The sequence below is a fragment of the Nomascus leucogenys genome, chromosome 14, assembly GCF_006542625.1.
Source record: "Nomascus leucogenys isolate Asia chromosome 14, Asia_NLE_v1, whole genome shotgun sequence".
In the NCBI taxonomy this organism is placed as follows: Eukaryota; Metazoa; Chordata; class Mammalia; order Primates; family Hylobatidae; genus Nomascus; species Nomascus leucogenys.
In genome coordinates, this window is record NC_044394.1 from 39,933,343 (window position 1) to 39,959,175 (window position 25,833).

At 53.4% G+C, this 25,833-nt stretch overlaps 1 protein-coding gene across 6 annotated transcripts in view; it reads right to left on the reverse strand.

Annotated features, from left to right (window-relative positions):
* Positions 1-25,833, reverse strand: part of MPRIP (myosin phosphatase Rho interacting protein) — a 146,069-nt gene that overhangs the window by 24,878 nt on the left and 95,358 nt on the right. For 3 of the 6 annotated variants that reach the window (XM_030827816.1, XM_030827817.1, XM_030827815.1), the window contains exons 6-14: positions 24,455-24,671; positions 22,838-22,997; positions 18,129-18,267; positions 17,242-17,355; positions 14,821-14,877; positions 13,522-13,590; positions 10,662-10,751; positions 6,486-6,595; positions 1,554-2,124 (exon numbers count right to left, since the gene is read on the reverse strand). In XM_030827816.1, the coding sequence (XP_030683676.1) occupies positions 1,554-2,124; positions 6,486-6,595; positions 10,662-10,751; positions 13,522-13,590; positions 14,821-14,877; positions 17,242-17,355; positions 18,129-18,267; positions 22,838-22,997; positions 24,455-24,671 (1,527 nt within the window). Of the gene's footprint in view, positions 1-1,553; positions 2,125-6,485; positions 6,596-10,661; positions 10,752-13,521; positions 13,591-14,820; positions 14,878-17,241; positions 17,356-18,128; positions 18,268-22,483; positions 22,998-24,454; positions 24,672-25,833 lie in introns of all 6 variants that reach the window. The other 3 variants (XM_030827812.1, XM_030827813.1, XM_030827814.1) reach the window with 2 other exon arrangements.

Consider the following 25,833-nt stretch of genomic DNA (forward strand, 5'->3'; position numbering starts at 1 on the left):
CATCCACCTCTTCCCCACACACCTCCCAGGTGCCTCCTGATGCCTGGCCATGTGCAGGGCTACCCATCCTGCTCCCAGAGCTCGTGCTGAGTGGAGCTGTGTGTGTAGTGGACAATCAGGCCAGTGCCACCCAGGGTGCTGACAGACTGTGCTGTGAGAGGCGGGGAGACCCCTGACTTTTATTTTTTTTGAGACGGACTCTCGCTCTGTCACCCGGCTGGAGTACAATGGCGCGATCTCAGGTCAGTGCAACGTCTGCCTCCTGGGTTCAAGTGATTCTCCTGCCTCAGCCTTCCAAGTAGCTGGGACTACAGGAACACACCACCATGCCCAGCTAATTTTTGTATTTTTAGTAGAGACGGGGTTTCACCATGTTGGCCGGATGGTCTTGATCTCTTGACCTTGTGATCCGCCCGCCTCGGCCTCCCAAAGTACCGGGATTACAAGCATGACCCACCACGCCCAGCCGATCCCTGACTTTTAAACAGTGAAGACTGACCCCCTCAGATTGCTGAGCCAGTGTGTCGCCTGCTGGCTGGCCCATTTTGGTAGCCTGAAGTAATGTGAGTTTCAACTGTTATTTTATTTCATCTTGCCTTTGTTATTTGTTAATGGATGAGGAAAATGAAAAAGTACAAGTATTAGTGCTGGTGGTATCTCAGCCTCATACAGTTAATAAAATACAAAAAAGATGAGAAGCTTGAGGCATACCCAAGTGGCAAATCTTTAACAAGCTACTTATGTAAGAGAACACATTTGAAACACAGTGTTGAAAACTGTCCCTAAATGGAGAGTGAAACAGGGAGTTCTACAAAAACTGTAACGCTATACCTCCCCAGCTACGAGACTCCCTGTCCAGACATGTCAATCCACCACTGAAGTTCTGCAGACTGGATTTCTGGATACATTTCCATGAAAGAACATCTTATTTTATAGTTTGGGGGCCAGCTTGTTCATCTCTGTACCTAGGTGCACTGAAGGCCTCATGGAGCAGTGACAGCCACAGGGCAGCCTTCATCCACGGCCTACCCCGCCTCACCACTGCCTTCTGGTTCACATCCTCATGACCTGGGACCCAGCTGTCATCTCCTGCTGGATGCCCCGGGCTTCAGATCTGATCGGCCGTCCCCAAGCCACTGTAAGAGCACCTGGGGCTGGTCTCTGCCTTCAGCTTTGACCTGTCCAAGCCAGGGCTGCCTAATGCAAAAGCCTTGCCCTGCTCACACCCCTCCTGCCACCGGGAGTCAGAGCAAGGAAACCATCTGGGCCCTGCAATGCCGCTTGCCTCTCAATGGCAGGGGCCCGCACCATCGGACGAATTCCTCTGTGCCTGGAAGGCCCCCTTCCCTGCCCTGCATGCACTGGCATGCTCCCACAGCTCTCAGGTCTGCCTCAACTATGAGGACTCATCTGTGCATCTGTCTCCCTTAGGGGTCTGCAAGTCTCTCGAGGGTAGGACTGTGTAGATGAACCCCTCAGGCCACAGCTGGGCACAGCTGATGCTCTGGAAACGCTGCTGGGAGTAGGGGGAGGATCTGGTCCCAGGCTATTACCTCCTTCTCAAGCAGAGAGGTCAGCTCGTGTGTGGAGAGCCGGTCACCCCCATCTTCAGAAGACAGGTGGACGGGGGCAATGGGCACCTGCTTCTCTTCCCGGAGAGGCGTGGTCTCCACCTGATGCCACCGCTGCTCGATCTCCACGTGGACGTTATGCGTCTTGAGGTCGCTCACAGGCAGCCCTGGGCTCCGGTCCACCTCCATGCGCAGGGCTGCATCCTCAGTGCCTGGCCCGTCTGTGGCGTCAAGCATCCCGAAGCGCTTGCGGCGCTCCTCTCGCCTCCGTGCACGCTCCCGCTCCAGCTCCCCAGGCTCTGCCTCAGGGCGCAGGGGCTCGTGGGTGTCAGCGGGCCCCGCGCCACCCACCCGCTCCTGAGCCAGGGCCTGCTGGATGGGACGGAACTCAGCCCAGTCAAAGGTCTTAGAGCGGCCCTCTCGCCTCCGCTCCCGTGCACGGCTCCTCTTCTGCTCAGGGTCCGGCTCCCCTGGCTCTGCCTCTTGCTTCTCAGTAGGCCTCGGGCAGGTCTCAAAAGAGGAGCTGCTCTTGTTTTTTTCCTCTGGCAACGAGCTGTGGGGCAGGAGGATGGACACAGCCTGTCAGGGGCGGCTCTGGTGTGGCCTGCCAGGCAGAAGCTGGCAACGCTGAGCCATGACCCAGCCCCTGTGGGCACCACATCCTTTTTCTATCCTAATCCCAGCTTCCTAAGTGCAGAGAGGACAGGAATATTCTGCCTTTACCCCACATCCCTTCCCAAACTGGTTCTGAGTGGGGGAGGGGGAGGGGGAGAGGGAGGGGAAGGGGAAAGGAAAGGAAAAGAGCCTCAGAGAGGTGAGGTTTCCCACATGATGACACTAGGAGGGTCCCTTGACTGAAGAGGCTGTGAGGGGCTCACTGTGGTGGCCCCGTTGCCAGGGTATGGAGCCAGGGGAGTCCCAGGACTCCCACAGCCTCACAGGCATGACGGGCCAGCCCTGCCTTGCTCAGGGCCAAGAACTGCATTAGGCTGCACCTGGGCACAGCCACCGTACCTGCCTGGTGAGGCCTGGCCTCTGTGCACCCCTGGACTGGACAGTGGTGACAAAATGAGGGAAAACTAGCACTTCTCTAGAAGGGCTTACCTTTTAATAAGCAGGTAATGTGATCAGATCTATGTTTTTTTTTTTTTTTTTTTTTTGAGGTGGAGTTTCACTCTTGTTGCCCAGGCTGGAGTGCAATGGCGTGATCTCGGTTCACCACAACCTCTGCCTCCTGGGTTCAAGCGATTCACCTGCCTCAGCCTCCCGAGTAGCTGGGATTACTGGCATGCACTACCATGCCTGGCTAATTTTGTATTTTTAGTAGAAACGGGGTTTCTCCACGTTGGCCAGGCTGGTCTCAAACTCCTGACCTCAGGTGATCCGCCTGCCTCCCAAAGTGCTGGGATTACAGGCGTGAGCTACTGTGCCCCAGCCTGAAGCCAAGGTTTTTTTTTTTTTTTTTTTTTTTTTTTTTTTTTGAGACGGAGTCTCGCTCTGTCGCCCAGGCTGGAGTGCAGTGGCGCAATCTCAGCTCACTGCAAACTCCGCCTCCCGGGTTCATGCCATTCTCCTGCCTCAGCCTCTCCGAGTAGCTGGGACTACAGGCGCGCGACACAACGCCCGGCTAATTTTTTTTTTTTTTTTTTTGTATTTTTTAGTAGAGACGGGGTTTCACCGTGGTCTCGATCGCCTGACCTCATGATCCGCCCGCCTTGGCCTCCCAAAGTGCTGGGATTACAAGCGTGAGCCACCCGCCCGGCCTGAATCTATGTTTTAAAAGCCCAATCCAGCTGCTGGCATGACAGATGGATCAGTATGAAAGGCTGGGACCTCCTATGCGTGAGGGAAACAGGAGGCCGAGGTGGCCACAAGTTCACACCATGCAGTAGCCAGAGGCTTGGAGAGGAAGGCAGAAGGGGAGAAGGACACTGGGTTACCTGCCACCTTGAGGAGGCAAGCAGCAGCCAGCAACGGGACATGAGCTGTGCAGGTCGTGCTCACGGCACTGCTACCTGCCCTGTAGTAAGTGGAGTGAAGCCAGGTCTGCCTGAGGAATCCATGTCTAGTCTCCATCTGCTAGAAGCAGAGATTCCTGGGGAGGCCTCGTCTGCCATAGGGCAGGGACAGGGACAGGGACATTGCTGATGGCAATTTGTCAAGGAGGCTGGGAGTGTTTGAGGCAGAGGTTTGTAGACTCTAGGGATAGGCCCCAGAGACTGCCAGCTGGTCCGAGGCTGACTGAGTGGCCCCTAATCTCACCCAGGCCCTCAGAAGGCAGTTGCAAGCCCACCTGGGGACAGTGAGGGCCCAAGGAGGAGCTCCAGAGAGCTCATGTGTTTCAATTAGGGCCAAAAGGAAAGGAGTCTTTAAAGAGAGAACCAAGGAAAAGAGGAAATGGTTGCCGTCACCACCTGGAACAAGGGTCACCTGTCCAGGCAGCAATCGAGTGACAGGCAAAGTGCTTCAGAGCAACAGGATCTGCAGGTGTCCACAGTAAGAGCATGCTAACATCTGGATGAAAATGACATGGGGCAGATCTTGTGACGTCACTGAACTAAGAGCTCCTGGCCATGGAGAGTGTCAGGATGACACACAGGGCAGGGCATGCATGGAGGCCCCCAGCCTGGCACTGACAGCTGCCAAAGTCACAGCCACACCAGAACTGGCCGCACTCCCCAGGAGAAACCTCCCCACAAGGCTCCTCTAGCGCCAAAGGCAGGAAGCACCCTGCAACTTCCCCACCCCAGGACTTTCAGATGGCAATGAGAGCAGGACGAGGACAGCAGTTTCTGAGACTGCAGTTTGTTTTCATGCCTCCTTGAGATTTTGCCTGGCAGCACTAAAAAACTCACATTTTTCCTCAAATAATAAAAGCCTACACAGAGGAAGAATAAATGCTGAAAACAAACTGGTGGAGGGTGAGCACTCTACCAGACTATGCAGATATGCTAGATTATGAAGTAATTCTTAGGAGGCCAACTGCCAGGTCAATTTTCATATGAGAGCAAAACCCTTGTCTCCTCATTCATTCCCCTGGGCCCAAAGCCCCTGCACGCAGAGAAGCAGGCACTCAAGCGTGGAGGTGCCTCTCCTGAGCTGTGTGCAGGCACAGGCATGTGCACAGGTGCATTCCTGACACCTGCCCTGGGACATCCCAAAGCTGACTTCTTCCAGACAGGATTGCCAATCTACAGCACCGAGCCCAGGCCTGGCTGGGAAGAGGGGCAGGAGAGGACCTCAGGCCAGCTACCCATATGCACTGCCCACCACTCCCCATCCTGGACCCCCGTGATAAGCTCTGTCTGCTGCCAATAGCCTGGGCAAAGAAGCTGAGGCCTTTCTCACTTTGCTCTGGTGGCTTCCTAAAGGTGCTTGGAAAAGAGCACTTAGCTCGTCAAGCTTGGGTGTCTGCTCCTAATGGGAGAGCCACGGAGGCAGTAGCTGAGGCCACCACAGGATGTGGCCCCTGGAGGGCGGGAGAGTCTGCTGCAGCTCTGGGTGCCTCCTGCTGGCTGTGCACAAAGAAGACTTGTCACTAGCCAACAAGCCAGCTCTCTGCACAGGATCCTGAGAGACAGAAGGCAATGTGTCCTGGTCACGGCCTCTTGGCCTTACTAGACAGTGTTTGTTTAATAAATGAAGTCATGAACAAATGACAGACACAGAAAAGAGGACTATAAAGAAATCAATTTAGGAATTCTTTCCTTCTTATGTAAAGAGGTGTGGAGTCGCCAGGAAGGAGGCAAAAGTTTGGATACAGAATGTGCCTTTAGGCCGGCCGTGGTGGCTCTTGCCTGTAATTTCAGCACTTTGGGAGGCCAAGGCGAGTGGATCACCTGAGGTCACAAGTTCAAGACCAGCCTGGCCAACATGGTGAAATCCCATCTCTACTAAAAATACAAAAATTAGCCGAGCGTGGTGGGTAATCCCAGCTACTTGGGAGGCTGAGGCAGGAGAATTGCTTGAACCCAGGAGGTGGAGATTGCAGTGAGCCAAGATCACATTACTGCACTCTAGCCTAGGCAAAAAAACAAGACTCCATCTCAAAAAAAAAAAAAAAAAAAAAGAACGCACTTTTAGGTCAAAGCTTCCATGGACAGCCCCTGCTGTGACACTGCCACACCCAAGCAGCCTAACCCACAGCACAAGAAACACATTTGAGATGTAATCTACATCGCATGACCTAAGAAATGGCACCAGAGGTGCTCAGATGCGTGGAGGCTCTGAAAGTGGGGACAGCACAGTTCTGGCCGTCAAAGGACCAGCCCTCACACTGGAATCTTCTCTGCTTTTTTTGTTTTGTTTTGTTTTGGATATGTCTGAGTCTTCTGATTCTCCACTTTCTTTTAAAATGAGAACTAGGTCTTTAACCTTCAGGGCAGGAGGAAGAAAGCCCAAAGCAAAATCTGAGGCACACGAACCACAGAATGTTAAAACAGGAGAGGGTTTTTCAACTTGGCTGCACAGAAATCAAACAGACGTAGGAGTGAGGTGAAAAGAAGGCCAAGACAAAGAAGCGCTGAGTGGCCTATGGATGCCGCACACGGGGCCACCCTCCCACCAGCAGAGCCCAAGGCCTGAGAGCACCGACTGCCGGGCTCAGGCTGGTCTGGCCAGGTGCCTGCTGACACAGATGGAAGATTCTCCACCAAAGCCCAGTTCTAATGACCAGCACACATGCTACCTGCAAGATGAAATCACCTGGGCTTAAAAGAGAAAAGAACCAGAAATGTTCGTTCTGATTACTTGGGACAGGAACCTGAGCAACAGAAGGACACAGGAAGGAAGGAGCAGCAGACTGGGATGCACTGAGCTCAGGTCTCAGACTTCAGACCTGAGTCTGACACTGCCCTGGCAGAAGTGGCACCCACAAGAGGCACAAGGGGCTCCCTGGTGTCTTCACCATCCTACCTGGTCACATCCGGGGCAGTGGTCGGGTGCACGTGCTTCATAATGGTCTGGATCCAGTTCCGCCGAATCCCAGACGTCATGGCTGACAGGGTAAACTCGCCCTCCTTTGTCTACAGAGAAAAGATGAGGCACCATCAGTGACTGTCCCCTAGGGTGCCTGCTGCCCTCCATCTCCAAAGAAGCTCCCTGCACTGGGTACAAAGTCCCACAGGGAGAAAGGCTGTGACTGGGTGACCCTTCTAGGAGCGCCACATGTGCCCACTACTGGGACAAGAGGGAGCTGGAGAGCAGGAGATGGCAAAATTGCGGGAGGGACGTGTATTTGTGGCAATGGTAAATCCGGTATCTTCTCTCAGTAACAAGCTCACAGTTACTGAGCACCCACTACATACCAGCAGCCTGTCCATTCAGAGTAGGACACTGCACCCCTCTTTAAGGAGTTCCCAGCCTCAGGGGAAGGGCAGAATCACCATGTGCTGAGCAGTGGTGGAGGTGGGGAATTGGGAAGGGCGTGTGTGTTGGGTGTGGGGAGTGGCACCTGCAGCCTGCACTCACGCAGGCACATGGCATGATGGGGCCCGGGGAGTGGTTAAGAACAAGGGGTATCAGGGTCTTGTTGGTGGCACTGAGAAAAGGCAGGGAGACCTGCTGGGTGGTTACTGCAGCTGTCCAAGTGATGAGAATTAAGGTGATGGCAGGGGACGGGGCAGCTCAGAAGTAACAAAAGGGGTCTGGACAACGTCTGGCTGGTTGGGTTGGGGAGCACCTAGGACAAGCCCTAGACTCCTGCTTGGATGAGGTGGAGTCTAGGGCTTGTCCTAGGTGCTTGTGCAAGGTAGCAGGGGAGGAGCCTGTTTTAGGTGGGGAATGGGGCAGCAGGTAGGACAAAGCAGCAAAGAGCACATGGCTCTGGGACATGACCGCTGCGCCCCTGAGCAGACCTGCCTGGGTACTTTCGGAAAGGGGAGGGCCAGTGGCCTGCATGGAGCTGGAGGCCTGCTTCTGCACCTACAGGCACCTGCCCAACAGAAGTGAGGGCTGCAGCCCTGAACTGAGAGCTGCTCACAAGCAGACTCAGCAGCCAGGTCAGTAGGGAAGCTGACGGCAGGATGCAATCATGAGGATGGTTTTCGGATGGGTGCTAGTGGCCTGGCCAGAAGCCAAAACAGGAGATCACGCACCGGCCTGACATGCCACAAAGCACAGCCGGGAGGGACCTGACCTGCCCCTCCACATGCCCAATCAAGACATCGCCACTGCCCAGCTCGGTCCTCCATCAGTTCTCATATCCACGTGAGCTGAGCTGGGGGTCCCACCTTCTCCCGGGTCCATCCTTCTCCACCCCCAGGTGTGGGTGTTGCTGGAGTTTGGCCTCAGCGCTCTACATTCAGCTGTTTTCTCCAGCTGACTTTTCTTTCCCAGCAGCTGCCTAATGTTCTCTGAGAGCCTATCATGCCTCAAATGGATCACAGCCGGAATTCCAGGGGATCCCCCTGCTTCTGTGAAGTCAGCTCTTCTGCTGGCTTCTAAGTGGGCAAGGCCTTCTTGCCAGGTCCTGGCCCTGCCCCCACCTCTTCCTCCCAGGTGCCGCTCCTTCCTTTCTTGCCAAGCTTTACCGTGCCAGCCTGGCTCCTTTCTAATGGACCTGCATGTCCTGCCAGACATGTATCATGAACACACAACTGACTGGCGTCTTCTAACACCCTTCAGTGCTCTCCACAAACACTGGACCAGCGCCAACCTGACTCTCCACCCAGCACTCTACCCCCAACTGGCTCTGTGCTCTCTGTGCCACCAGGTCTAGAGTCCAGTTTGGGACATGCTTTCACACTCATCCCTCCTGCTGAGCCTCGAGGGATCCTTCTCCAGGAAGCCTCCCCCAGGAAGCCTTCTCCACACTGGAAGGATCTCCTCATTCCTTAGAACTCTCAGTAGTTGGGGTTCACAGAAAGTCGTCAGGATAAGCCCTATCAGGGTGAAGTGAGGAGGGGTTGATCAGTGGGTGAGAGTGGCTGATGCCCTCATTTGTCACTAGGAGAGCGGGGCGAGTTCTCAGACTTCAGGTGTGCCCTGCCTGGAGAAAGCTGCTCCTGAAGATGGGAGGTGGATGGCAGGAGAGGAGGCTCACCGGGCATTATGCCCGCCTACCCCTCCCACAGGGGATGAGGACAGAGGGGCCTCGAAACTTGGGCAGTGCAGGCCACTAAGAGCAGACAACTCACACCCGGCCCTGGTGCCAGGCTGTCAGTGTAGCCTCCAACTGTGACTCAGCTCCTCTCGCAGATGCCTGCACACAGGAAGCCACAGCCAGCAGCCCAGTGGGCTGGCGGCCAGGATTTTCTTAGTAAATGAACACACTGGCCTTTGGGTCTATACTTCAGTCTCCTCTAAGTTGGGTCAATCTGAGTCAGCCCCAAATACTGGATCAACTCTCAACATAGCAATACAATTGAGTTTCTGGGCCCCAAAATTTGAAGGTATGACCCTGCTACAGGTGAGCCCACCAGAGTCTAGCCTTGTGTGAGAAACCAAGTCCCAGGGCCAGGGCCCAGCCCCATGGGGGCAGCTCTCTACTCACCACACTCTCCACCCATCTTAAAGCCCTTGCGAGTGACGAACTAACTTTACCCAAAGAGAGGCCTGGCCTCTGTCCTAGCTCCTGGGAGGTAACTTCCAACCCTTGGAATTTCCTGAATGACTAGAGTCTTTGTTACTCATGGTGGTACCCTGGGACCCCACCTAACACTTTATGCTGACAAGACAACTCAGGGTGGAGGCTGGCCTGGCCAGAAGCAGGAAATTAGAGGAAACCCATTAAATCAGAGGGTTGGGGTTTGGGCCACGTGAAAGTAGCCAACCATGGCAGGAAGGGCATTAGGTGGAGTTCAACTATGAGGACAACAACTCCATCAACCACAGCAGCTATAGAGCCTCCTAAAACTCAACACCGGAGCTCAGGTGGGCTTCCTGGCAATGTTCTGGGCACTGCCCCACATCAGGGCTAAGAGGACACTGTGTCCCCAAGGATGCAGAAACTTTTGGCATCTGTGACTCTCCCAGTCCCAGATTCTACTCCACATGGCTCTCCTTTGGCTGGTTCTGACTTACATACTTTCTCTATAATAAAACTCATTGTAAAGACAGTACTTTCCTGAATTCTGTGAGTCATTCTAATGAATTTTCGAAACTGAAGGTATTTGGAAACCTCCGGACTCACAACTGGTGTCAGAAGTGGGGGCACGACAGGGCACAGTGATTCATGCCTATAATCCCAGCACTTTGGGAAGCCAAGGCAAGTGGATCGCTGGAGCCCAGGGGTTCAAAACCAGCCAGGGCAACATGGTGAAACCCTGTCTCCCTAAATAATAATAATAATAATAATAATAATAATACAAATAAATTAGCTGGGCATGGTGGCATACACCTGTAGTCCTAGTTACTCTGGAGGCTGAGATAGGAGGATCGTTTGAGTCTAGGATTTCGAGCCTGCAGTGAGCCATGATTGTGCCACTACACTCCAGCCTGGACAGAGAGTGAGACCCTGTCTTGGGGGAAAAAAAAAGAAACGGAGGCAGATGTGGCAGTTGGGAGGATTGTGCTCTTAACCTGGAGTCTGGCTGACTGCAGGCAGCCCTTGATCCACATAGTTTTGAAGAAACAGCCAATGAGAACCATTTTGTCCTACCAATAAGTTTTTTTTTTTTTTTTGAGAACAGTGCAATGCCTTGTTCATCTGAGTACCTCACAAGATTTTGGGAAAAAATAGCCTTGTAAGTAAATGAATGAACAAACAAACACATGAATAAGTGAGTAAAAAACGGATGTAAATAATTGACTAACACTTTCATTCTTATTCCCCATACCCCACATCCTTCCAATTGCCCCAACTCCAGCATTACAAAAAACAAAAGAAAAAAAGAAGCTTCAGAAACAAAAAGGCTTTAAGCAGTCTTCAGAAAAAAGATACTAACGTCTAATGTACTGTTCACATCACGAATTGGGGAATAGGGTCAGGTGCCACAGGACAGAGGTGTCAAGGGTAGTGGGAAAGACTAAGTGCTGACCACACATGCTGCATCAGGCCTGTCCAGAAGTGCTCCCAGCCCAGACATTAGGCACTCTGACATGTGTCCCTGCCTGTCAAGCCTGTGGCCCCACTTCCATCCCTGGACTCACATGTATCTGGAAGCCATAGTTTCTCTGAACTGGATACTCTGTGACATCGTAACATGTAGACAAGTCAATTTCCCCATCCAAGTCGGCTGCCTGCAGAGAGAAGTGAGAATGTCTTGAGATTTTTAGGAAGTAGAACCAATGCCTAGATGAGCAAATTCCCATAAGTGATTTCCTGCACTGACTTTATTTTTAATAGTATACACACTGACAAGTGAGGATACCGTCTATCCTACTACTGCATGACCCAGGCCCCTCCCTAGGTGCAACCACACCACCATTTGTCCCTGTATCCAGCCAAAGACAGTCCACGCCAGTGGTCCCCAAACATGCTGCTGTTGAAATCCCTTCACACTCTTAAAAACTGGGGACCCTAGAAGAGCTTCTGTTAGGTGGATTTCGTCTATTGATGGTATTTACCATGTTAGAAATTAAAATGTAAATATTTAAAAAATTTTAATTTAAAACTATTTAAACATATTTTTAATTTTAAATATATTATAAAATATATTTTATATATTTAAATATATATGAAAATATATAATACAAATGCAAAATTTAAATATATTTGTTCATTTGAGAATAAAATAACATTTTAAAATAACAATTTGATTTAACAATCAGTGATAAGAGTCACATTGCTTTGAATTTTTGCAAATCTAATATCTGTCTTCAGAAAGGACAGCTGGATTCTTGTTTCTGCATTCCATCTGTTCAATATAGGAAGTTTTTTTTTTTTTTTTTTTTTGAGATGGGGTCTTGCTCTGTCACTCAGGCTGAAGTGCAGTGACACGATTTCAGCTCACTGCAACCTCTGCCTCCCAGGTTCAAGTGATTCTCTTGCCTCAGTCTCCCGAGTAGCTGGGACTACAGAGGACCACCACCACGGCCGGCTAATTTTTGCATTTTTAGTAGAGACAGGGTTTCACCATGTTGGCTAGGCTGGTCTCAATCTCCTGACCTCAGGTGATCCGCCTGCCTTGGCCTCCAAAGTGCTGGGATTACAGGCGTGAGCCACCGCCCCCGGACAACAAAGGAAGTATTTTTAATAGCTTTTTCAGGTAGTTGTGGCTGTTCTTTGACAAGTAGTAGGCTCTTAAAGGTTAACTGCAATGTGGTATCTGAAATCACGCCCATGAACTCTCTCTACTGTGTTACATTAAAACCCAGGCATGCTTTTGTAACATTAGGTATTGGTCACATGGAAAATATTAAGTTATGCACAGCTTCCAATTGTCTACACATTTCATTATGCAATATTAAAATAATCGCCTTTGCTAATACCACCACCTATTTCATCAAGAGAGTGTAAGTAAAGGGAAGTTCATGATGGTGAATACAAATTTTCCCAAGTTCTAATTTTTGCTTGGAAGCTCAAATTTTATCACTGGCAACAAACTCTGTCAGTTGTTTTCCTTAGAGGAATGAGCTAACTTGGTTCATTTTCATGAAAATATATGCCAAACACCCAAAATTAATGACCACGGTTTTGCCTATCAGTTGTTTTTCAAGTAAACGTGGTGCTCCAAAAGAAGCTGCTAGTTCAGCTGGCAACTCAAACAATAACACAAGTCCTTTCCATGAGAAAGCCTGCATACTCCAGTATGCAGCCAGGTGATGCTTACTTTCCATTTCAAATCACAGAATATTAAAAAGATGGGCATTTAAAGATTGAGGCTTCATAAAATTAGTAACTTCTGCTGCTTCTTCAAGGACCTTTATTTATTTTAAAACAATTATTTATTTAAAATGTATGGCAGTGAAGAATCCAGTGATCAATGATCCAGCCTGCTGCTACAGATGGGGCTGTGCCAAGTGCTAGTGGCTTTACCTCCCATTGCTTTTGCACCATCAGTGCAGATGGTCACACGCAAAAAAAAAGTCAATGACATCTTAATATTACAAATTATTTTAACCATCGCAGCTCCCCTGAAAGGGCCTCAGGGACCCCCAGGGGTCTACAGACCACACTCGGAAGTGCTCTTCTATGCACACGCAACCAAACACTTGTACAGGCTCCTTACTTCCCCAACGTTGAACACCACCAGAGGCCCACCGCCCATACTCTCCTACCCCTACTTCTTATCACTACCGCCTTTTCCCCTTCAGTCTGTAAAGACTGGCTCAGAGTATTTAATACATACCCCGGCCCTTAATGATGGGTATTTAGGCTCTTTCTAATCATCTGGCTGTTACAAATGTGTGGGAATGACTAACCTGAAACACAGATGTTTTTCAATATGTGGGAGTTATCTGAGGGATTCCTGGAGTGGAACTACTAGGGAAAAGGCAAAAGAGACTTGCCAAATTGTTTAGAAGAAGTTATTTTATTTGTAGGTGAAGAAAAAAAGAACCCCTTCTAGTTGGTATTTGACCACAGAATCAGGACTGTCCAGGGGCCTAACAAAGCTCATCTATCATATCCTGTCCTTGTCCAGAAGGCAGGGCACAAGACGTAGTTCAATTCTTCCAACTCCATTTACCATGAAATCTCTTTGTGGAAAAAACAAAATTGTTCATCCTGAGTTTTCAAATTTCAGTGTTTTTCAAAGAACAGAGAAAAGAAAAGCTGCCCAAACCCACTGCACTGGGCACTTAATTCAAGGCCTTGACGAAACCAGGCATCACAGCCAGGAAAATGATCACAAGGACAAAGGCTGGTCTTGTGCTCACCTTCCCACCAGGTCAGGACTGGGAAACCCAAGAGGGCAACATGGAAATACCTTCAGCAAGGTAACACCACCGAAGGCCGTTGTCCTCAGAAGTGGGGACATTAGCCCGGGGGAAGCAGATCTACTAGCCCCAGATGCCGCCTGGACCCCTCCAGCTGTCTCCACAGCAGAGGCAAAGCCCAGACACTCACCTCCTCAGCCACTGAATCCCTGTAGTATCTCAGGCTTTGATCGGCGAGGACAAACCAGTGTTTCTTCCACTAAAGGGGAAGAAAAGAAAAATGACTTGACTACCAACTCCCATACAGCAAGCCTGCCATTCCATGGCGATGCGCAGCCAGAGCCTATGGGGCCCTCCCAGAGCACAGGGAAAGCAGGGGACAGGCTGGCCCCTCCCTTGACAGCACACAGAGGACTCTGCTTGGATTGCAGGCAGCCATGCGCTCACGCCCTCAGGACGCTCATTAAGCTGTGACCCTCCAGTGAAGAGGCAGCACAGACAGCTGAGCAGGCCTTGGCTGTGGGCTCTATGATCAGTGGTGTGGCTGGTGGCCAGGCCGTGCGGTCCTCAGTAACTACAGAGGCTGCAGACAACAGGCTGGGCCCATCAGAATGGAAAGGTGGCTGTGAAATGGCATCTCCACCTGCAGGTGGCAGCCCGCAAGCCATGGCCATGTGGCCTCCTAACCAGCAGGGGTAACTAACCAGCTAGAGACCAAGTCTTCACTGTGAGCAGTAAGGAAGGGAACTTGAGTCTTCATGCCAGGCCAAGGGCATTTGATATGGAGGAGGAAGAAAGAGGATGTCTTGGGATAGCAGCTCAGGAAGCAGGAAGGGAGTGCAGATGGGCTGGGCATCAGGGCCTCTTAGGTTAAGGACCCAGCAGGCTTCTCTTCATGCCTCCTTGGGAGGCCTGGCCTTCCAGCCCATGGCACAGGGTCAAGGTGGGCTGGCAGGTCCAGCCTCAGATGGCTCTTCCTGCTTGAGTCTAATGGCAAGAATGTACCATGTTTGCTCCTTCCAGGGCTAACACTGCCACTGCAGCTGAGGGGTCTCTGGCATGAGAGTCTTGCAGTGCTAGGCTACTGTCTACTTGGCTGGCTTGCATGGAAACACAAGCCAATCCCACAGCCAGAAGAGTTTCTTTGTCCCTGGGGAAGCCAGGCCCCTAAACAACTTTTAGGAAAGATCACCAGGTGGGGGCTAGTGTTACAAGGATCCCTAAGGCCTGAGGCCAAGACCCCCTTGCCATCAGCAGACAGGCCTACCGAGTGCCCCTCCAGAGCACCCCCCCACTGCAGAAATGAAGGCTGTGTGCCTGCACTTCTAGGAGCAGATGGGAGTCTCAGCCGCAGCCCTGGTCACGAAGACAAGAGGCATGGAGGAGGAAGGCATGGAGCCAGCACTTGCAGACTGGCTGGGGCCAAAGACAGCTCACCCTCACTCTGTTCCCAGACCCCTCAGGGGCCACAGCAACGCTGCACACTCACCTGGCCGTCCTCATACTGCTTAGTCAGCCAGCCTTTCTTGAAATTCAGCAGGTCGGGCTGAGAAAGGGAGAAAAAAGAACAGCTCAGAGGAAACTCCTCTAGTGTCATGAGTGTCTGATGGGGCCAGTATTTCTGTCCAGATGAGGCGGGTACCAGGAAAGGGGTTTCTCCACCTGCCAGACAAGCCTGTTCAGCCCCCTCATCCTGGTGGGTGCTGCCCGCAACCCGCCTTCTGTAGGCACGCGCAACCTTGAGGAAGGAGATGCTGGGCTTGGCAGGCTGGCAGGAGAGAAGGTATGGTCTCATTGCCCTGTGAGCAGTGTGGGCTCCGGCCTGTACAGGGCCCACTGCACAGGGCCTATCTGGGGGGCAGAAAACAAGCCCAGATGAAGAGTCACAGAACATTTTATTTGAAGGGAACATCTGCAGGGAAGGCTGAAAGGAGAATTGATTGAAAAGTTCTTGCAGAAGCCACAGGAAGCCTGGGAAACAGAGATGTGCGGTGTTGAGGAAGCAGCAGCTGCAGCCCCACTGAGACCCTCAGGCCATTTCTCCACCAGGAATAGGCTTGACCTGTATTCCCCACAATAAGCAGGATGTCAGACAGGGGGGCAGCGCCCAGGCACAGGGCTCTGTCCTTCCTCCACCTGTGCTGCCCAGACACACCTGGGCCCTGAGAAACAGCCTGAGACAGCACTGCCACCTACAGCCCACCTGGCTGGCCCCACAGAGACATGGGTCACCCTACCTCTGGTCCCAGGTGCTCTCTTTTCTACAGCCATCTGAGCAGAAACCAGCTTTGTTGTCTTTTTGTATTATTCCAAGGAGTGAGAGTGAGAATAGGCAAGATTGTCAGGAAAACTACCAGGACAAAGTGCTCTGGGAGCCTCTGCTCAGAACCCTGTCTCTGAGGCGTGAGGGAGGAACCACAGTCGGCTGCTGCCTAGGTCTGGCCAAGACTGACCCAGATAGATAAGAAGTCCCTCTACAGAGCCCTGTTTCAACCCCAGCGTCCTGCCAAGCTGTGCAACTGTCCTTGCCGCCAGGGTTATTTGAGGCACCCAATCAAAAGCAACACTGTGAAATTAGGACACCCTACCCCAACTGACCCTTAAATAGGGAGGTTCTCTCCTGCAAGCTTGTAGTTGCCATTGTGGCACAGGACCTGAGACGTGGGACTGCCACCTGCCCCCTCTCTGATAGCTTGCTTAGCTTGCAGATCTTTCTTTTTTTTGAGACAGAGTCTCGCTCTGTCGCCAGGCTGGAGTACAGTGGCGCAATCTCGGCTCACTGCAACCTCTGCCTCCCAGGTCCAAGCGATTCTCCTGCCTCAGCCTCTCGAGTAGCTGGGACTACAGGAGCGCAACACCACACCCAGCTAATGTTTGTATTTTTAGTAGAGATGGTGTTTCACCATGTTGGTCAGGATGGTCTCGATCTCTTGACCTCGTGATCTGCCTGCCTCGGCCTCCCAAAGTGCTGGGATTACAGACGTGAGCCACCGTGCCCGGCCTAGCTTGCGGTTCTTTAACAAAAACTCGTAACTTCCTTATCATGGTTGTGCCATTGAAGCCAAGCCTGCAATCTGACCCCAATGGCAAGGCCTATGCAGGTGGGTTCCCTGCTGGTGCTCTCTGCTGGGGACAGGAGCTCCCAGCTAAGTTAACAGAGAAACAAAGAGTTTTGTTCAAGACACCTGAAGCAAAACCCAGACTGAAGGAAAAACCCAAACCTTACTCCTCCTCACACTCCATGTTACACATCAATCTGTGGTTGGCAGCTCCCAAGCCCTGGGGCAGGCCGGCGGCCCATGGTGAGCTGCTGTGCAGGCAGCAAGGAGGAGACAAGAGGCAGTGAGCAGGCCCCAGGCTCCCCTGGAGGCTGAAGATAGAGCGGGGAGGAGCTGGGTCAGCATGCTGAGTTGGCCTTGCTCCTGTACCCTGACCACTCCTTCCACACCTCTGCTGTCATAGCTCTGAGGCCCATGGAGAACCTGGTGCAAGGCCTGCTCTTCCACTTGAGGCATGACATGGAGAACGAGACAAACTCCAGCAAGACGTGGCCTCTGCCTCCGAAGTGCCACAAAAAGCAATGCCCAAAGCCAGAGGAGCAGAGGGTCCCTGCTGCAGCCCTGCCGCCTAGAGTGGGGAGTCTGCCTGGCCGAGGTGGCCTCTTCCACAGGGCCTCCTCCCAGAGCTCAGGATGCCATGAAGCCCTTGGTTCTGCTGGGACCAGAAAAGGGAAGAAACACAGAATCTGCGTTCGACGGCCTGTGGGTCGGTGGGTGGGGGTGCTCACGGACACGAGGGCCTGTGCACAGAGGGACAGCTGGCGTGGACGCATAGACAGAAACAGACAGCGCCTCAGAGTGACCAGAAGCAGCGGAGCACAGCCTCCGGAGGACGCAGCGCCTGGGCTCACCGTCACGGAGGGCTCCGTGGACCTCCTGTCCAGTGACTTGGCTCTTCGGTGTGGAGACAGGGGGGAAGCCGAGGCGTCTGGGAGAGGAGCTGGGGGGGCTTCATTGGTGAAGTCCTGTGGCAGAGAGCAGCCGCCGGTCAGTGCAGCCCAGGGCAACGTGGGCATGTGAGGGAGAAGCTGGTGCTGTCCACCCCTTCAAGAGCCGCCAGGGCCTTGCTCCTGGCGAGGGGCAGTGATCTGCCTAGCCCCCATGGCAAGTCTGCAGCAGGGCCAGGACAGGACTCGGGTCCTGAGATGCCCTGGTTGATAGAGCAGCCTTTTCTTTTGGATTCCCAGTCACTGTCACTTTCCTGGCCCCACCCCATCCTCCAGCTTCTCTGGGTCACAGAAGGAAAAGCCCTGGGTTCTGTGGCAGCAGGTGGCAAGCCGTGGGCCAGGCAGTGGGCACTAGGCACCTTGTGAACAAGAGAGAAGCCAGGAGAAGATGAGCTTACACTTGGCCGGCTACAAAAGCAGCAGGCGGGTGCCTGGGAGGATTTCAGAAGCCGAGGCTACCTTGGGCTGAGTGGAGAAACGAGGGGTGTAGCTGTACTGAAAGAAAGAGGAAAGTGTGACATTCAGCCTTGTTGCTGGGCTGCCTCAGAGAGGAAAAGAGTGATCCTAATTAAATCTGGGATCTAAAATGCGTGAGAATATCCTTCAGCAGAGACGGAGAAGGCTCTGATATGAAGCGGCAGGAGACAGGCTTGCCCTCGAGAAGGTCACTATGCAGAGGAGGCGGTCGGAGAGAAGCCTGGCAGGAGCACATCCTAGGCCTGTGTGGAGGGGACTTGGCGCATGGGCCACCCGAGCTGCCCCTGAGGTGCTGCCTGGCCCCAGGAACTCACCCGCTTCCTAGGGAACGCCCTCTTCTCGCTGCGGCCCTGGCGTGTGTCGCTGGATGGCAAGGGCCCCACTGCATTGGTCTCCATGTGCTCTGCCTTCTCAATGTCCAAAGCCTCAAACTTTTCAATCACCTGGGACCTCCTGCAAGAGAGGACACGAGGCCCTGAGGTGGCAGGGAGGTGAGCTGTGAGGTGGCAGTGAGCCGACTCCTCCCATGCCCAGCCTGGCCTGGGCCTGATTCCCCTCAGGCTTGCACAGCACCGAGGCTGTCTAGACACGTGCTCAGCCAACCTGAGCTCTGCCCGCGCCCCTCCATGGCCCACCCTCCCATCAGGCCTGCGCTTGCCCCTGCCCTCTGCCCCCGCGCTGGAGGCCCCACAGGCTCTGTGGTGTTGACCCACTCGGCATTCACACAGCTTGGCACCTGGCAGCCTCTCCTGAGCCACAGACATGATCAAAAGGCAACCACCACCACGGAGGGCGGCCTCCATGCTCATTGCATCCCTCATGGATCACAGTGCAGCCCCCACCCCAAAATTTAGCAAGAAAGAGGCCCAGGAATTAACATTGTTTCCGCCAACAGTAAAAGGAATCAAAGACCAAATTAAAACAAAAACAAAGCAGGCTGATTTCATGTGAGAGGGCTGGCGGCCTCCTCAGGCTGTCTACGGCCGAAGACGGAGCTGAGATGGGGGCGAAGCAGGTGGAGGAGGCGCAGCGCCACCCAGCGGCACAGCAGGAGAGCGCAGAGGCAAGACCTGAAAGAAAACAAGGCTGGGAAATGAATACACGGAAGAGCACTGCTTTTTCAAATCAAATGGTGAACCAAAATTATCCAAAGAATTAAAGAAGCAAAAACCCAAGGTAATCACTGAAGAAGGAAAGAGACCATGATTGTCCTCCAGCTGCAAGAAGTCACTCTGGTGGGGTCAGAGGCGGGGGACACGCCAGCTGAGGCTCAGCTCACGGGGCCGGGCCTGTTCTCCCAGGGACACCTGTTACCTGGCGGGGAGGGTGTCACTGCTGGTCTGGACAAGAGGATAAGAACCCAGAGGAAGTGGGCGAAGGGCTCCCAAGCCTGGAAGCCTAATTATCTCCACAAGGAAGAGAGGAAACAAGATCAATTCCTAAGAACCCACCTCCCCCAAGAGGCCAGCTGCTTCTCAGGCAGGGCGAGGGAAAACCAGCTGCCTAAGGCGTCTTCACCCCCGAGAGAGGAGGGCGAGGGCCCCGGGCTCTGCTTCCTCCCTGCGCTTAGACACAAAGTGTCTTCCTCAGCTCTGCTTCCTCCCTGCACTTAGACACAAAGTGTGTTCCTCAGGAAAGAAGCTTGTGCCGGGCCAGCCTGCTAGAACCGGCAGCGGAGGCAGGCGCTGGGGTAGGGGAGCAGGAGAGGCCGCGGCATTGTGAGAGCAGGAAGCTAAGGAAGCTGCTGGAGTTCCAGGGCACCCAGGGAAAGCTTCGTAAGTGCAGGCCAGGCGTCCACCACACTTGAGCGATTGTGGTGGGATCTCGGTGAGATTCAAGGCTCACCAACAGGCCACTTCTAGGATGAGGGCTCCTCTGCCCAACACTGGGGCCTAGAAAGCCCCAGGAAAGCAGTGAGGAGCTGCTGGGCTTTAACCCCATGCAAACTGCATGCCGTGGTACTGTGGGGATCCAGACAGAGGAGTCGTGGTGGAGAAGAGGAAAGGCACTTGCTACAGTTGCTCTGCATGGGGGCCTGGGGAGATCCTGTAAGACCACAGGCTCACACACCGGCTGCCCTGATCTACTGGGCCAGGTGGAAAGTTATTACTTGGTGCCCTGGAAGCTGCAGGTGGGACAGCAAGCGTCTTACTGGTCAGCACAGAAAACGGGGCCTGCACCCTGCAGCTCCAGGGTTCCCAGGGCACTAACCACTGTGCTGAGGGCAGGGGGGTTAGGGCTACATGGGGAGCTGGCCTTGCTGCCAGTCACCAGCAGGCCAACCAGGAAAACAGCTTCCCCCACTCAGCAGCCAGAGGTGACTCACTATCCAAGAAACACTCTGGAAGTCTGAGGAACAGACACATCGAAGCCCAGAGCCGGTCAGGTTCAGATAGGCCTGCCTAGATGACTGTGGCTTGTCAAAAAACCAACTCCGTGGTCCCAGCAGTCTGGCTCCTGGGCACACCTATTGTGGCTGCCATTCCAGGTAGATGTGGCCAATCTCTTGCCAATTTGGAGATTCTGCTCTAATCAACCAGGGGACAGGAATCCAACCAAGCACAGGGTGGGCTACTAGGGATCCAGTGAGCAGGCCGCAGAAAGCGACAGCAGCCAATCAGATGTCACCAGGGTCAGGAGAAAGGGATGCTACAGTATTAGTATGCAGAACTGGCGGGGGGTGGTGCCAGCACCACGTGAAAACCCGTCCCCGTGTGGCAGTGCATGCAGAGTACAAAGCCCCAGAGATTGCACCTGTCCCAGGCGACAGGAGACAAGAACGAGTTCAAAAGGAGTCTCTCCGAGAAGCCAAGCCAAGCCAAGCCAAGCAGGTGTGCTGAATACTAATTCTGTGGTCTGGCGCTAAACCAGGACATAGCTGATCCTGCTCTGGAGCCACCACGACACACAGCCTGCTTGCCAGCCAGTATGAAGCCTCCCCTGCCCACCCACTGGCCTCCTCCTCTCTCTAGCAAAACCCTCCTCCTCTCTCTAGCAAAAGTAATATAAAATACTTATATATTTTAATTGCTTAAAAGAGCACCCTTGGCATCAGTCCTGGGTCACAGGATGGGAGCAGGGACTTCCCGGCTAAGGCCCCACTGGGATCTGCATCAGCTATCCATTGTTGAGAAGTCACCTACTCCTGAGCCTCAGTTTTCACATCTATAACTGGGGGCAGTAGTAACAGGTCCTCATCAGGCTGCTATGAAACGTTAAGGCAGCCAAGTGCTTAGCAGAGCACCCCGGGGCACTAGGCAGGGGCTGGGAACCACTTGGCTGCCCTTCCTTTCCCTAGGAAGTCAACGTGTCATTTTCCTCTCAAGAGCGGTATCTCTGGGAGATGCTTCCTTATCCTGGAGACTAACCTGCAGGTTCACAGGCCTTTTCATCTGGGACGTCTGGAAGAGTGGGTGGGCTGTCAGCCAATGGTGGGTGTTCAGAAGAAAAGGGGGCAGGAGGTAAAAACACTTCCCTCCACCTGCCTTTCGAGGCACGGGAGCCCATGGCTGCCTTCACCTGTCCCTCCCAGTAGTGTCTCTAACTCTGAGCTCCAGGTTGTGGCTGGGGAAGGGAGGACACTCTGAGAAGACTTCCAGAACTATGGTTTGAACCTCTTTTCTGGACAGTGAACCTTGGGAACCTAATGAAAACTATGGGTCTTCTTCCCAGAAGAGTGCCTAACCCTAACTCTCTTCTGGGAAGAATACTATGAAATTGTTTTATTGAGGGGGCAGGTGTCATCATGAACCTCCAGAAGTCTATCCATAAACTGGGCTGAGGAACCCTGCTGTCAAGGCAAAGCCTCAGTATACAGATGCACGGATGCAAGCCTGATTGAAGGCGTGCTTGGGCACTTGCGTCTGGATTTGGGCTTGGAGGCCTCAGAGGACATCCAGCTCTTTCTCTAGTTCTCCAGGAAACTCTGGAGAACATGGGCAGGGCAGGGCATGGGCCCTCGTCTTCTTAGGCAGCAGTCAAGTTCTGCACCTGTGCCTCTGGTCCCTGCCCTAGGCCTGGATGTCCAAACTTTCTCTCTCTCCAGCCAGTCAAAGTCTTAGAGGGCAAAAAGCAATGCTCCCCTGGAGGGCAAAAGCAATGCTATTGGGTGCTCGGTTGCTTCACAGGTTGCCTCAGGTTTCCTGGGGCTGTGGCTCCCCAGGGAGCACATCCTTGAGAGAGGAACCTGTGCTGCCCCCACCTTCCTGGGCACGCCTGTCTGCCTCTGAACCTCTCAATGCCCTTTGCCCACTCTGGGACTGCCAGGGTGAGGAGCGCCTCTATCACCACATGTAGCTCTAGGGTCTCCTGGCCTCCATGCCACTTCAGAGAATAGAAACGGCCCAGGAGGAAAAGATCCAGCCCCACAAGGACCAGGCAGCTGAGAACCCATCAGGGAACCTTAAGGTCCCAGTCCTAGGAGTCACTGATGTGAAAACTGCTATTCTTGGCCTCGACCTCTGATGTTCAGAAATTCTGCATTCTGGCTACAAGAGCTGAGTTCTGGGCCCAGAGGGAAAATCCCCCTACGCTCTGAACAGAAAGCATGCTCCGCCAAGGGAGGCTTGGGGACTGTATGTGAGAGAAACAGAGAGTATTGAATGTATGTGCGTGGGTGGAAGTGCATGTGTGTGGGCCTGGGTGTTCAGCCCTCTAACCTGCTCCTTACCTCCGCTCGTTGCCAAACAGACGGGCCACCTCCTCCCTGCCAGGGCTCCGGGCCCGAGTTCTACGCTCCAGCCGCCTTCTCTCCACCTGGAAGGCTTCTCGGTGGCTGATCCTGATGGCCTTAGGGACGTCGGCCAGGGTAGCATATTGCCTGCTGGCTTTAAAGGCAAAGGCGCTCCCCAGTCTCTCTGTTCCCCGCCCCCTAGTGCTGCCAGAGTCCACGTAGGCAGATGGCTGGCTGGCCACATCCAGGGAGCCGAGGGAGATGCTGCAGATCATTCGGTGGGGGAGTCGAGGACCTGGGGAAGGAAGAGGACCACCGAGCTCCCGGGAGGGCGACTCGGGGCAACTGTACCTGTGGTTGGGGGTGCTGGGGCTGGGAGGGGAGAGCGGCGGGGGCAGCTGCTGTTCCTCGGCCTTCAAGTCCTGTTTGGTCTTCTCCAGAGAGAAGTAGCCGCTCTCCACCCGGACTTTGCGGCCACAGTCCATGCGGTCGCTACTCATGGCGCTCTCCTCTGGAAGAGACAGTGGGAGGGAGGAGACGCACTGAGCCTGCCCACAGCTTTGCTTTGAGGACTTTTTTTTTAAAGCCCATGTAGGATCCAAGCAGGGGCCTTCTCTACCTCCCGTCTCTTAACATCCAGCACAGCCCACTCAAGGGCAGAGTCAGACGGAAAGAACCATGGATGGGAATGAAATATTCCGTGCATGCTTTTTTCTCTCATCCATCTCTCCCCTGCAGCTGGCTGCCTCTCAGCCAGACTGGCGGGCAGGCCCTGCACTTCTAGTCTGGGGGCTTGGCTGGAAGACCAGATCTGTACCTCAGGACGCAAGACCCCCACCACCAACAGCTTCTCACCAACATCAAGGGGGAAGCTGACAGCCAACAAGCCCTTCAGTCTTTTTTTTTTTGAGATGGAATCTCGCTCTGTCACCAGGCTAGAGTGCAGTGGTGTGATCTCAGCTCACTACAACCTCTGCCTCCTGGGCTCAAGTGATTCTCCTGCCTCAGCCTCCCAAGTAGCTAGGACTACAGGTGTGCACTGCCACATCTGGCTAATTTTTGTATTTTTAGCAGAGATGGGATTTCACTATGTTGGCCAGGCTGGTCTCAAACTCCTGACCTCAGGTGTTCCACCTGCCTCAGCCTCCCAAAGTGCTGGGATTATAGGCGTGAGCCACCATGCCCGGCCCCTTCAGTCTTTTAATGCATTCTGGTGGTGGGAAGGGGCAGGGGACTTCTACAGAAGTGAGACAGAGTGAATAGATTTTTGACATGGATAGGCCTGAGAGGAAGACTGAGACACCTTCCACCCAGACTGCATGTAAAAGATGCAGCCAGAGCGAGCTGGGCTGGCCCCCGCTGCTCACTTATTTTTAACAATCTAGACAAAATACAGATGGGAAAACCCAGCCTGTGTCTTACAGAGCCCTCTAGAGCCTGGGAACAAGAGAGGCAAAGATGGAAGCCCTGCTCCTACTCAGGCAATTCCAAAGTGCTAAAAGATAGGGCACGAGAATGCCAACTGCTGCCTCCCCAGCACCCCTTCCCCTCCTTCCGCCAGAGGCCCAGGCAGAATGCGGATGGTGAGAGGGATGAGACTGACCGCTGCTTCTTGGGGCAGGATGCACACAGAAACACGATGGTGCAGTGACAGAGGCCTTACCATCCACAGACCCTGCTGCAAAATGTTTTTGATTCTCCTGACAAGCAACTGGGGCTGACAGAATAGGAGCTGTCTTCCTCCTTTAAAGATGGGATTTAAGAGCTGGAAGGGGCAAGGCCAAGACTGGAGCCCAGGAATCTCAGAACATACCAGGCCAGGTGCTACCCACAGGGCTGATAGACAAAGGGAATTGAGGTCCAGGGCTTGCAACTGGGCTCTACAGGCCTTGGCTGAATCCCCAGGGCCAGCTCTGATGGGAGGGAGGGCCGTTCCAGTGCATACAAGTCAGCCTGGCCCCCACTCACCTTCTTTGCTCTCCAACCCAGGTTCCCGCAGGGAGCTGGCAGCAGGAGGCTGGCTCTGGCTGGGACTCTGAGCTGGACTCAGGCTGCTGCCATCTGGCTGGTCCTTGGTCCTCATTTCTTCCTGCCAGAGTGTGGACTTGGTGGTGGGGACTTTCTCAGCACTGGGGATGCTGCTGCTGCTGCTGCTGGTAACAGCTACCTTGGCAGGCCCAGGCTCCTGGAGGAGGAGAAAGTGGTGTCTGTGAAAGTGCAGGAGCACACAGCTCAGGTTGGGTCACAGGTCCTGGCTGCCCAGCTATAGGGGGCACCCGGGCCAGCTACACAATGTCAGGGGCCTGGAATCTTCAGATACTGCCCCATAACAGTGAGACCACAGTAGTTGCTTTGTAGTCTGTCATTCCTAGACATCCAAGACTCAAATAAAGTGACACAGAACGGAGTGAGGAAAGAGAACACACCCTCGAGACAGGTCCAGCATCATCTGTAGCTCCCTACGGTGAATGCAAGAACAAGTTCACAGCGCCCAAGTCTGGGCCAGCCCTGTGGCCTTACCCACCCTCTGCTTTTTGCTCCTAAGAAGCTAAAATGGAGTGCCCAGACGCTATGTGAAGGAAAGAGTCGTCAGATGCAAACTAAATGCTACGGTTTCAATGTCTGTGTCTCCCCACAACTCATGTGTTGAAATCCTAATTCCCAAGGTGATGGTATCAGGAGGTGGGGCCTTTAGGAGGTGATTAGGTCATGACAGTGGAGCCCTCATGTACGGGATTAGTGCCTTCATAGAAAAGGCCTCAGAGAGCTGCCTTGCCCCTTCTAACATGTGAGGACCAGCAAGGGGGCCCTCACCAGACACCCAAAGTACTAGCACTTTAATCTTGGACTAACCAGCCTGCTGTGAGAAAAATTGCTATTATTTAGAAGCTGACTAGCCTGTGGTATTTTATTATAGCAGACAGAACACACAAAGACACCAAATACCCCACTTGAATCTGCACACAGGCACACACCCACAAATGCATATACACATTCATGTGCACATGCTTGCTCTCTCACACTCACAAGCTCACACACGCACAAGCTAGATACAAGCCAGTAGCCCAGATGGAAAAGGTGTCAATCCCCAATCTCTCCAGGTTCTGGAAGTGGTATTGCTCCGAGGGAGAAGTGTTAGTGGGGCAGGTATTTAGGCAGATGCAGAGTCCAGTCCCTGGGCAGAGAACCCTCACTCAACTCTGCAAACACAGAATCCAGACAACGCAGGGCTGTGATCCCCAGCTTCTCCGCAGTGCCAGGTCACATCCTGGGCCCCAACAACCCTTCCCAGAGGGCTGCCAACAGGATGGCTTTGGCCCCTCTCCAAAAGTGAAGCACATCTCAGC